At 42.0% G+C, this 12,363-nt stretch overlaps 1 protein-coding gene and 1 pseudogene across 1 annotated transcript in view; one reads left to right on the plus strand and one right to left on the minus strand.

Moving 5' to 3' along the window:
• Positions 1–1,254: 1,254 nt before the first annotated feature.
• DNAJC3 (DnaJ heat shock protein family (Hsp40) member C3) overlaps positions 1,255–12,363 on the plus strand; it is a 56,096-nt gene continuing 44,987 nt past the window's right edge. The window contains exon 1 of the mRNA XM_074378432.1: positions 1,255–1,484. Coding sequence (XP_074234533.1) covers positions 1,403–1,484 — 82 coding nt within the window. The 5' untranslated portion in view covers positions 1,255–1,402. The remainder of the gene's footprint in view (positions 1,485–12,363) is intronic.
• Positions 9,481–10,674, minus strand: LOC123618246 (ferritin heavy chain pseudogene; annotated as a pseudogene).

The following is a 12,363-nucleotide window of genomic DNA, read 5'->3' on the forward strand; positions in this document are numbered from 1 at the left end:
TACAGATAAAGGTAAGTTACATAATAGCCATGGTGTGGAATTAACATTTCTTGGATCTGCGTCCTCCGCTATTCACATACAGTACTGCTTTTCATCACAACTACGAAGGGACTGACGTTTTTTTTCCCTTTCTCCAAACCATTTTCTTTACATTAGTTCCCTTTGGGGTAGAAGCTTAGAAAGCTTTCTACCATCCTTAGTGCATGTTAGGGTAGTGAATTCGTGATTTCCTATTTATCATTCATGAGTTCTAAAGTGTGCAGTAGCACCAAGGTAACAAATGCATGTTCACTGGTAATGTCTGCACTTGACAATGCTTCACACAAAGGCATTACTGTTTTATCCCATGTAAAACATCACTGGTGTATAGTGTGCCAAACTTAGTAATGTGAACTTTATCTTGTTCAAGTTCATATCTCTCTTGAATTTCCTCTGGGCGCAAGATACAAGATCCGTCCTAACAGGTCTTTTTTCCATTATCGTTGATGTTGGCTGCACACTCTAGAGCCCTTTGCTCTCTTAGCTGCTGTGCTTCTTTGGTTTCTTCTGCATAGAATCTTCCAGAATTGCTCTTTTCTGGACACGCTGGTCCACTGGGCAGTTGGGGGATGGGTCCCAAGCTTCCGTGCCATTCTCACTTACCTGCCTTAGGTCCCTAATGTACCTGACTGTCCCTGAAATGCTCTCGCCTCCATCAGCTCACCCCACTTTACTGAGCCCCAGCTTCTCCTGCCCGTTTCTCGAGCACTCTTCAGTTCGGTCTGTACTGGTCCCCGAGACGCTCCAGCGGGAGGCAGCAGGCTCTGGGACTCATCATGTTCCCCAGTCCCTCCCCTCGGATTCCCAGGATCAAGTTTGGCTTCTCATTCTGGACGTGGCGACTTCATCTTCCTCCCCAAACAGCACACCAGAAAACCTCGAATTGCTGACATCCTTCTCCTCACTAATCTAGCGCGAGGGGACCGACCCAAAAAGGCTTCTGCGGCCTGCGCATGCGGACTCGGGGCTGCCACACAGCCTCCCCGGCTGCCTCCCTCCGGCCGGCCGCGGCGGTTTGGAGCTCCTGACAGCTCCACCACCTGCGGACGCAGCCTCGTCTCGTGCTTCCACGTTATCCTATCAGAGACGGGGCGGGGCGGCGCCCTCCGTAGCCTATCAGCGCCAACCACGACCCCGGCGCGCCCAGTAGGAGAGCGTCCAGGAAGAAGGCGATTGGGCAGCAGCGGCTCTCGGGGCGTAGCGTCGCCTGGGTCCCGCCCACCGCTGCCTTCCTCCGCTGGGCGCCAGCCGCCTTGGGCCTGAGCGAGAGCCGACGGCGGGCGGGCGCAGCTGCAGCCTAGACGCCGGCGGGGGCTGCTGGGCCCCGCACCTTTGCTCCTCCTCACCGCCCGCACCCTCGGACATGGTGGCCCCCGGCTCTGTGACCAGCCGGCTGGGCTCGGTGTTCCCCTTCCTGCTGGTCCTGGTGGACCTGCAGTACGAAGGTGAGTCGTGTCCTGCCCTGGCCGGAGGAGCGGGCTTCCCGGCCAGGCCTCCCGGCGCTCCCCAGCCTGCGTCTGGGCGAGTCTCGGGGCGGTCCGGGCGCTGGGGCGCGAGCCCGGGACTGGGCGGCCCGGCCTGGGCCTGAGCCCGCTCCTGGGAGGGGGCCGGCGCCCGGTTCCGGGTTTGTCTGGGGAAGAGGAGCGGGGAGCGGCGGGCCGCGGGGCCGGGACGGCGTGTTTGGAGTGACGAGCGGAGCCGAAGAGCTGGGGCGAAGCGGGGCACCGGGCAGCGACTTCTGGAGCGTCCTGGGACGCGTCCTGCGCAGCTGTCGGGTTCCGGCCTCGCTCGGGACCCTCGCTTGGCGCCTGGGGACTCTGTCGGTCAGCGGTGCTGGGAGGAGGCGGTAAAGTGGCCAGAGGGGAGGCTTCCTTCACTTTCGCGTTCCGGAGGGTGGAGGGGAGAGTGTCCGGCTGAGTGAAGTGAGAGGGGCAGTGTTGACTGTTAAGTGAGTAACTATCACACCACCATACTCTGCGCTGTGTGAGGAAGTTGTTAGGTCGGTGCGTTAAGGAGCGGGTGCCGGAATTCAAGCTCCCGGCGGGCAAGGCATTAAGTTTGTGGTTTTACAATAACCAGCCTGGTATCATTCAACCTTCCTTTTCCGAGTTCTCTGAAAAAAGTTCCACTTAAAAAGATACCAACGCTTAAGTTTCACGTCAGTCCTACAGTTTGGAATGTTGGCTCCTCTACAGCAAGAATAGAGGGCTGTCCCGTCTTAGTTGTCAGCGGGAGGAGTAAGAATTAAAGGTGCGAGTGCACGTTGAACTGATGCTCCTAGCTTGGTTACCGTGCGAAATAATTCGAGTTTAATGACATATCACCTGCACTGATCTATTTTCATCCCGCCGAACAGAGCTATTAGTCAGGCGGGTTAAATTAAACTTTTTAATACTGGACCTACTATTAGAGGGAGTGAGGGGCTGAAGTCAGGAATTTTTTTCTGATAAAATACCCTCAAAATTATCAATTTAGGAAAAAGTAATACTCTCCAGTTTTTAGGTCTCATTCATGGCAGTTTTTTTGGATGGGGACCATATATATTTTTTGAACCAAAAATCAGAATATGTAGCATGACAACATCGGGACGAAGAATTTGAGGCTGCCCCAGAAAATCTTTGGAATTGGAATTTGAATGCCTGGACCACTGTAATATGGGTCATGTATACCAGTTCTCCTGCATTTTCCAGTGTTAAGACTTCCTACTCCGTGAAGTGTAGCATTAATATCTAGGTACCTTAAATTTGGCCACTTAAGAGAAAGTTGCCTATATTGTGTTTAACGTCAATTATTTTTTAAGTTACAAAAGTACACACTTTTGTATGATTTGTTTGTGGACTGCCTTTCTAGAATTGCTGTTCTGTGTATGATTCTGTAGGACTCTCACACTTAGTTTCTCTCCCTGTGGTATTTTCCAAAAACTACCCAGCTTCCCAGAGAGCTTTTCTGTATAGGAGGCATTGGTGACACTTCTCAGAGGAGTACCAGAGAGCTGTCTTCTTTAGGGTGTTGTCTGTGTAAAGTAGCAGGGACTTGGATACAGGGGGTAGGGAAGAAAAGAAAAAGATCTTAAATTTATTGAAGGTCTGCTGTGTACTGGGTGCTCTGTTAGGGGCCTGTTTGTAGGCTGTCTCTTATTCATGGAGGTATGTGCTGTTATTTCTACTTTATAGACGAAGGAACTAAGGCTCCAAGAGTTTCATTAACTTGGATAAGGTCATAGCTGTTGACTTTCAGAGCCATAAGTTATTTGACTCTAAAGTTCATCTTGTGTGCAGGCTGGAGACAGAAGTTAAGTAGTTGACAGCATCAGGTGGGCCCAAACATTTGTAAGTGGTGGCAGCTGAGAAAAATCAGCATATTTTGTTTGTCACTAGCAGTAATGAATAGGAAGGTAATTTCCTGACGTGTTTAATACAGTGGTTCTCAAGCTTGAGTGTGCGTCAGAACCTCACGTGGAGGGCTTTTTAAACAGCGTGCTGTGCCTCACTCCCAAACTTTTTGTTTCAGTAGGTCTAGGTGGGACTTGAAATTTTGCATTTCTAAAAAAAATCACTGGTGAGAATCACTGGTGTAATAAATCGTACAGAGGAGTTAAATTAGGTATCTGTTAATGTACTCCACTGTGTTTGGTGATAGGGATATAAAGGTGAGGCAGAACCTCTGACTTTCCTTAGCATCAGCTACTGTTTTCCCAAATAAATTCTGTGTCTGGGTTCTCTAACCTCAGAGTCCTCTGGGAGGCATTCAGGACTGCACTACTAGGCCTGAGGCTTGGAGAGAGAAGAAATAAAGGAGAATGGGTGTGAGAAGAGTGGATGTGAAGCAAAGAGCTGCATACAAAGGAGAGAGTCACCAATAATTAGCTTAGCTGGCCTAGTTTTTTCTGATTTAAAAATATTCATCTTTTTTTTTTTTTTCCTCTAGGCTTTTCTATTAATTGTAATTCAGGGAAGGAAACTATGTAATAGGTTCATGAATTGAAAGGTTAAATCTTATAGCCTTCCTTTTCAAAAAGGCCTTTGAAAGAGGGAAGTCCAAAGCACTGCTTTAGGAATAGAAGTTTTGGAGCAGAAAGAAAACTTTAGTAGTGTCTACTTTAGTATTCTCATGTTACAGATAAGGAAGCTATTTTAATTCTCTGCTAATGGTTTGTTCTATTTGGTGACTTAAGTAGGAACACAACCTGGGAACCAAACCTTTTATCTCTTTTTTTCCTTTAACATTCTTTCTGGACCCAATTTTTCTTTATTTCACTGAACTGATCTGATTAAACCATATATTTTGGACATTGGGAAAAGAATAGTTGGAAATCTCCCGAGTGCAAAAGATGGTGATACTTTTTATGTGAACCTAACTTACTAAAAATATGTTTCGTGTTCTGTATGACTTTCTTGATGTTATTTAAATATGGAAAGAGTAAATAAAGTCGTGAAAACAAATGACTAATTTATGTAGAGTAGTTCCCCCCTTATCTGTGGTTTCACTTTTCTCGACTTCAGTTACCTGTGATCAACCGTGGTCCAAAAATATTAAGTAGGAAATTCCAGAAATAAACAATTTATAAGTTTCAAATTGCGAACCTTTCTGCGTAGCATGATAAAGTCTTGCGCTGTCTCACTCTGGTCATGAATCATCCTTTTGTCCCATGTATCCCGCCCATTTAGTCACTTAGTAGCCATCTGGATTATCAGCGGTATCGCAGGGCTTGTGTTCAAGTAATCCTTATTTTACTTAATAACGGCCCCAAAGTGCAAGCCTAGTGATGCTGACAATTTGGAAATTTGGATATACCAAAGAGAAGCCATAAAGTGCTTCTTTTAAGTGAAAAAGTGAGTTGTTGACTTAATAAGGAGAGAAAAAAATTGTATGTTGTGGTTGCTAAGACCTATGATAAGAATGAATCTTCAATCTGTGAAATTGTGAAAAAGGAAAAAGAAATTTGTGCTGGTTTGTCTGTCACACCCCAGACTGCAAAAGTTGTGGCCACAGTGTGTGATAGTGCTTAGGTTAAGATGGAAAAAGCATCACATTTGTACAGTAAGATATTTTGAGAAGAGAGACTACGTTGACATCTTTTATTACAGTACCTTGTTGTAATTGTTCTATTTTATTATTGTTGTTGTCAGTCTCTCACTCTGTCTAATTTATAAATCAAACTTTACCGTAGATGTGTATGTATAGGAAAAAACAGTGTATATAAGGGTTCAGAACTATCCATAGTTTAGGTATCCACCTGGGACCTTGGAATGTGTTCCTGGAGGATAAGGGGGACTCTTGTAAACTAAGTATTCTAGTGGATGGTCAGATAGCTTCTAGAATTATTTTAAATTCATTTAATGATATAGGCTATAGTTAGCAGTAGTGTCCAAGTCTCAGTTCCTTGACTAGTTAGCTGAGTGTGTGCCCGGAAATGCAGTAGTTTTGATTCTGTGGGACAGGGGGAGTTGTTCTGAGATGGGATGCCCTGTAGTAATTAGGCTTTACTTTCCCATCTGAAGCTAATTTAATTGTGGTTAAGCTTAATTTCTATTGCCATAGTGTTTCTTTGATTATTGTCCAGCTATTAATCTTTGTTTATCTGGAAATATCATGGGAACCCAATCACCTGCTCTTAAGAACAAAAATATCATTTAAACCATAAGTTGATTTTTCTTTCAAGATCTTTAGAACACTGCTTAAAAAAAAATAAATGTAAAAAATCTGATGAGTTTGTGCTATTTGGAGTTCCAGAATGTGTAGAAGACTCATGTAATTGGTCAGTAGAGGCTTCACTGTACTGCTCTTTGGTGAGGGTATGTAGTGTGGGACTCATGGTTTTTTGTCTTTGAGTTTATAGACCACGTGGGGATAGAAAACATGCTTTGTGATGTATACATGTCCTCTTTCCTCCTTTCTCAGATTTAGTGATCCGTCTTGTAGTCACTTCACTGAAAACACCCTTTAATTTTCTCACCCCTGTATTCTTTTGTTATACTTAGCAGAATTTGAACTGATTAAAGCCAACTTGTTTGTCCAACCTCAGAGCTGAATATGGAGAAGAGTGAAAATAACCTTGCTGACTGGTCTCATTTTAAGCATATAATCTCGATTTCAAATGCACATGCGATACATTCTTACATTCTTACAATTTCCTGGTATGTCTATTCTTGAATCAGTATCTCAAACCTTTTCCTCTTTCCTTAACTCTCCAGTTTAAAACCTCCTTTCCTCTATTCCTTTGCCTCATTGTTTTTGACCTTGTCATTTTTGAGAAAATGAAAGCCATCACAGGGAAGTTTCCTCTTCTTTCTACCACTAAATTTACTGGCCTACCTGCATCTGTACCTTCTCTGCTACTTTTCTTATGTTAATGGATAAAGCATCTCTATTCCTGGCAAAATCCAATTCCTGTATTTACGCCCTGGATTCTATTTCCTCGCACCTGAAAATACTGCTTTTACATTTATGTTTTCTCCCGCGTCTTCACTTGCTCCTCTGCTGGGTCATTGACATCAGGACTCTAACATGCTGTGGTGTTTCCATCTTAAACTGTTCTTTGATGTTATGTGTCCCTTCAGCTACTGAACAGTATCATTGTTTCTCTTGACAGCAGAACTTTAAAGAGTTGTTGGTAGTCTGTATATCCTCATCTTCTGTTCTCTTTTCAACACAGTCCTCCGCTAATACTGCAAAGCCTTACTTATTTGACTCCTATTTACTTTCATCTCTTTTCATCTTTATCTTCTCCTCCATCACTAGGTTCTTACCGCTTTACTTCCAAGTGCTAAACTCATTTCTGACTAAGCGTCTTTATTCTTGTTGTTCCTACACTCTGGAAAGCTATTCTCTGTGATCTTCAAATGTGCAGTCATATTGCAGCCATGACACACTATGTAAAAAAGCACTCTCTAGATCAGTTAATACTCTCCTTTTACTTTTTTGTATTTTCTTCATAAAACGTAACACTGTCTTGAATTACCTCCTTTGTATTTCTTGTCTGTCTGTTCCTCTAGAATATAAACTTTATGGAAAGAGCTCTTGTCTCTGTACCTGAAACATGTTGACATGAAGTAGGTGTGCAATAAATATTTTCAAAATGGATGAGTGAGGTTGGCTGTTTTAATTGGTGGATTTGTTTGTTTGTTTGCTTTTGTCTGGTATGGACCCTTCTAAACTTATTTTCCAAGTTGAAATTCCTTGAGCAAGGACTCTTATCACAACATTTATACCTTTATAGTTAATTGAAGCAAAGACTAATGTCCATTCAAATTGAGCAAACCTGGTTACAGTAGATTTTATTTTCCTGTTTTACCCAGGAAGATTTTGGAGCAGTCACTGTTCACATGTACTTGCTACATAACTACTCAGCCTTTTTTTCCTTTCAGTTTGGCTGTATATAGTAAAAAACACTTTTTAGGTTAGGGTGATTGGAAAGAGATGCTTATAATGTCTAGGGTTTCCTGTTGAGGGTATTTTTATTTAAACTGTTCTGTCATTGGTCCTCACTTGACTGTGGAATTGCTGAGATAACTTCTTGCTCTGTCTTTCTGTGGCTAGATTCTGCTGTTTTCTGTGTTTTTGCCATGAGACTTCTTTCAGACTCTGCCCCATCTTGCTTTGATCTTGGATTTAAGTAGGACCTTTTACAGACAGTACTTTTTTATTTTTCGGCCTTGTGTTCCTTTTTGGAATGACCTTAACGTTTTCCTCCTCCCTCATATTCCAAGTGTTGCAGCCTGAACAGCCACCCCCGGGCTTGCTTCTGCTCTGCCGCTGGCCTTAGCATCTCTGACCACCAAGTCTTGCCTTTTTCAGTCTGGTTCTTTCCCTCTTGATTGTGACTCTCAGCACATCGTATTTCTAACCCCTCAACTTCATGTTTCTTAAAATTGTTTATTTTTTTCTCTCTAGAATATTGACAGATTCTAATAGTACTTCAGTGAAAGACTTAGCTATTCCACTTTTTCTCCGGCCCTTCCTGTATATTTTGCTAACCTTTGGCTGATACTTATCTATGGAGAAAGAAATCTGTTGTTTAACTTTGCTCAGGAGATGGCATGATGTTTGGTTGCCTGATCTCTCAGAAAATAGGAGGAAGCTCTCCTTGTCACTGTCTCCCAGGATGTGGCAAAGGAAAAAATTATCCATGGCTCTAAGTACACAATTGAGATACTGCAAAAACAGCCATATTTATAATTTTTTAAAAAAATTAGTGTCTTTATGAGTCTTTGGTAGTATCAATTTGATTTTATAATTGTTATTACATATCTTGGATTCTGTTATTCTGATGAATTATAATACATTTAAGAAGGAATTTGGTTATATTCCTTCAGTAAATATCGAGTGCCCACTTCGTGCCTGTTACTGAACTAGGTGACATAAAGAAGAAAAGACGGTTCATTGTCTCAAACTTGCTTTTAATCAGGTTTGGGACTTTGGGGGTTGTGAGAGGCAGGCAAATAGTGAAGGTCAACTTACTGAGACTGTGGTATAGTTAAGTGAGGTCATGTACTTGTGAGTCGGGGGATGCTCAGTGTAGGAGGAGCAGAGAAGGAGCGTTGTCTACTTTCTCACTGAAGCAGTTAGGGAGGATTTCACAAAGGAACCAGCATTTGAGGGCAGAATCCTGATGAAGGAGTAGAAGTGTTCCAGGTGGGCAAGTGGGGAAGGCCTTTTCATGGAATAGCAAGTCCCCAGGGATGCCGCGTGAGAACTAGTGTGTTTAAGGAAGTACAACCAGCTCGTTGTGTTACAGGAGTGTACAGTAAGGGGGAGGAGTGAGGGTGATGAGGCTGGACCACTTCAAGGGACCTGGTCATGAACGGTCTTATTTCCCTTTAGATCTGAAAGAACTTGATTGAATCTAGCCAGCGATGTGAAAATACTGCAGAATTTTTATTAGGAGTGCATTTTGGAAGGGTTGCTCTGGCAGCAACGTTGGGGCTAGATTTGGAGGAAGGTGAGAGAAGATCCCAGTTAGGAGACACACCACTGTTATGAGGAGAAAGGGACCTATACAACCATCACTTATACTGTGGCAAATTCTCTTATGGAGAAGTCACCGAGGTGCACTGGAGGAATAATAATGAATTCTCCCCGGATTATTTGGGTGTGCCACAGAAATTTTTGTCGAGGAAGTGGTATTTACTTATTAAATGGAAATTCTGTTGGATAAAATTGTAACATAATAAAGATCTGAATTTTATTTAAAAGGGACATAGAAATGCTGGATGCCTCTTTTAATCCTAGAAGGCAAGAGAAACATAGTTTGAAATGGAATTCAACCTTTGGAGTGACAGTATACATAACTTTTTGGAGGGATGCCAAAATTTTAGTTTAAGGAATATACAAATGAAAGAATGTAGGTGGATGTTTTGGTACAGCTTATAGAAAAGGTGAAGGTAACTCCAACATGCATGCACTGCCTTGGTGACAGGAAAGTGACCCTGTGGCTGTCACTTAGCTCTCATTGTCACTGTCTCCCAGGGTGTGCTTGTAAAAGACATACTCTGCCATGCCGGATTTGTGGGCCCCCGTCTTGTGCAAGTTGGTGTTGTGGTCACCCAATTCTTTGATGGATTTTATCTGCTCATTCAGGTAATGTCTCTGTGAAGTCACACAAGCAGGTATCATTTTTGTCAGTGGCCAGTTTGTGCAGTTCCAGTAGGGACTGATTCATTCTTTTCTTCCAAGTGTAATGCATATTCTGTTGCATTCAGTCGGCTTGCTGTCTGGGTTGTCATGGTTTAGTTTCTTGATATCCTGAAGAATTTGGGATTCAGCCACCTTGTTGATTCTGTAGCTTCACCAGTTTCTCATCATATTCCCTCTCCTCATGAGACTGCTGAAGGAAATATTTGACGATGTTCTTCAAAGCCACACCATCAGAGTCAAAGCAGGAAGACGTGGGCAGGGAGATGTAGGTGGTGTAGAGCTCCAGGTGGATCTGGCAGTTGATGGTGGCCTCTGAGTCCTGGTGGTTGTTCTGGCACACCTGCAAGGGGGACCCGATCATCGTGGCAGGCGGCTGAGGAGGGGCCATCCAGGGTGCTGTGAGCACGTGTTGGAGTGCTGGTTCGCCACTGTCCAAGCAGGAAACTGCCATGACTTTGGGTGAAGAATGTCTGGCCTGAGGCATCTGGACAAACCGTTCAAAGAATTTTGCAAATGCATTTTTGGCTTCCACTAGAGTCAGGTTCAGCCTGTGAGGTGGGAAGTGATTGGGGCTAAAATGTTACATTAAATGATGGGTTGGGTGAGTGAAGCGTGCAAGGCTTGGGGACTGTGGAAAGCTTAGCCTGTTTTATATGGGGAAGAGGTTCATGAGCTGTGCTGCAAAGAAAGCTGGGCTTTAGAATTGGGTCTCATTCTGACAGTTACTGTGAGTCTTTAGGCAGATTGGGTAACTTCTTTGAGCCTCAGTTTCCTCAGTTATAAAAGTATAAAAGATGTTAACTTTCTAGGTTTGTTTCATGAAAATTAAGTGAAACAAATATACTAAAAGTATCTGGCATATTGTAGGTTCTTAATTGTCTTCTGTTACAACTGTCCTGTTAAACATTTTTATGACTGGATAAGGGAAGTACGGTGACTTATGGTTTATCTCATACCCAAATTTCTTACCTCCTCAAGCAGTCTGGAATCCTCAATTCAGTACATTGATCTGATCTTCCCTTTGAGAAAAAAAAAAGGGAGATGTTTGAAATCTTCATGTTGTTTTAAAGACTACCTCTCCGCCCCTGATCCCTCATATGTTGAGAATAGGAGACACATAGATACCCATTGACTTGCCTTGTGATTCACTGTACCAGCTGTAGAGGCTGATGGTTCAACAGCCAGCACACAGCATTTTCACCATTCTTATTTGATCCCTAGTTTATTCTCTAGCATCATTTTAACGTGGTTTCTGTACCTGCTTCTGCATGAGTGATGCAGTCTTTTATATTTTACACTAAGAACTGTAAATGTTTATGGGGGTAGAGTTTATATTAGAACTTATCTCTAATAAAATCAAAATGAATTATCGTTGTTTTAATTTCCTCACCCCTGTCCCTTAAAGATTTAAAATAAAACCTCATCATATTCGTTTTCATATTCTTTTTCATTATAGGTTACCGTAAGATACTGAACATAGTTCCCCGGGCTATATAGTATAAACTTGTTTATCAGTTTTATAGATAGTAGTTGGTATTTGCAAATCTTGAGCTCCCAATTTATCCCTTCCCACCCCCTCTACCCCCGGTAACCATACGTTTGTTCTCTATGTCTGTGAGTCTGTTTCTGTTTGTAAATAAGTTCATTTGTGTCTTTTTTTCAGATTCCATGTATAAGTGACATATGAAAGTGAATATATGTATATATATGTATATGTATGACTGAAACATGCTGTACACCACAAACTGACACAACATTGTAAACTGACTATACTTCAATAAAAAAGATGCAAATAAAAATAAAGAAAAAAATCTTACAGAAAATTTCACACATTTACAAAGGCGAGGACTGGTGTAATGAACCCCCCACGTACCCATCTCCCATCTTTAACAGTTGCCAACCCATGAGCAATCTTATTTCATCTATACCTGTGGATTATTTTGAAACACTTTACATGCCATCATTTCATTCATAAATATTTTAGTGTTTATAAAAGATAAGGACTGTTTTAAATTTTAGAGTCTATATCATGTATACTTCCTGTTGTATCTGATTATATTGATATAGCTTTGAACTATAGTTTAACAAAAATATTAGAGACAGGGTTATTTTGCTTTTCTTTCCTCACTTAACTGGCTGCTGAATTATAAAATATGATGTGTCTGTAGTGTTTACAAATATTCTTGAAGAGTTTTCAGCTGCAAGTGATTACTCAGTAACATCTTTAACAAAACACATTCCTCAGTTTACTTTTAAGTTTTTATTGTATTAGCACATGAATTCGTCCTTACTAGAAAAAACTAAACAATACAGAAATACATACTATGTCTTCTTTTTGAAGCATAAATGAAACCTGAATGTATTTACTGTAATGTGCCTTGCTGTCCTTGGTTCACACCACCACGGTTCTTTCACTTTTTTTTTTTTTTTTTTGCAAAATATGTTTTTTAAAATTCCATATGGCTGTGAGATACAGTTCTTTCCCTTCTTGCCTGCCTCTAATCTGTTTTCCAAACCACAGCCAAAGTGATCTTTTTGAAATGTAAATCAGATAGTTCCTTTCTAAAAAGCTATCTAATGATTTCACTTTGCTTTTAAAATGAAACCTAAACTTCTTACCATAGCCTGCAAGGCCCACTGTGATGTATCTTGTCTGCATCCTCTATCATTCCTAACATGCTGGGAGCC

This window comes from Camelus bactrianus, chromosome 14 (genome assembly GCF_048773025.1).
Source record: "Camelus bactrianus isolate YW-2024 breed Bactrian camel chromosome 14, ASM4877302v1, whole genome shotgun sequence".
In the NCBI taxonomy this organism is placed as follows: domain Eukaryota; kingdom Metazoa; phylum Chordata; class Mammalia; order Artiodactyla; family Camelidae; genus Camelus; species Camelus bactrianus.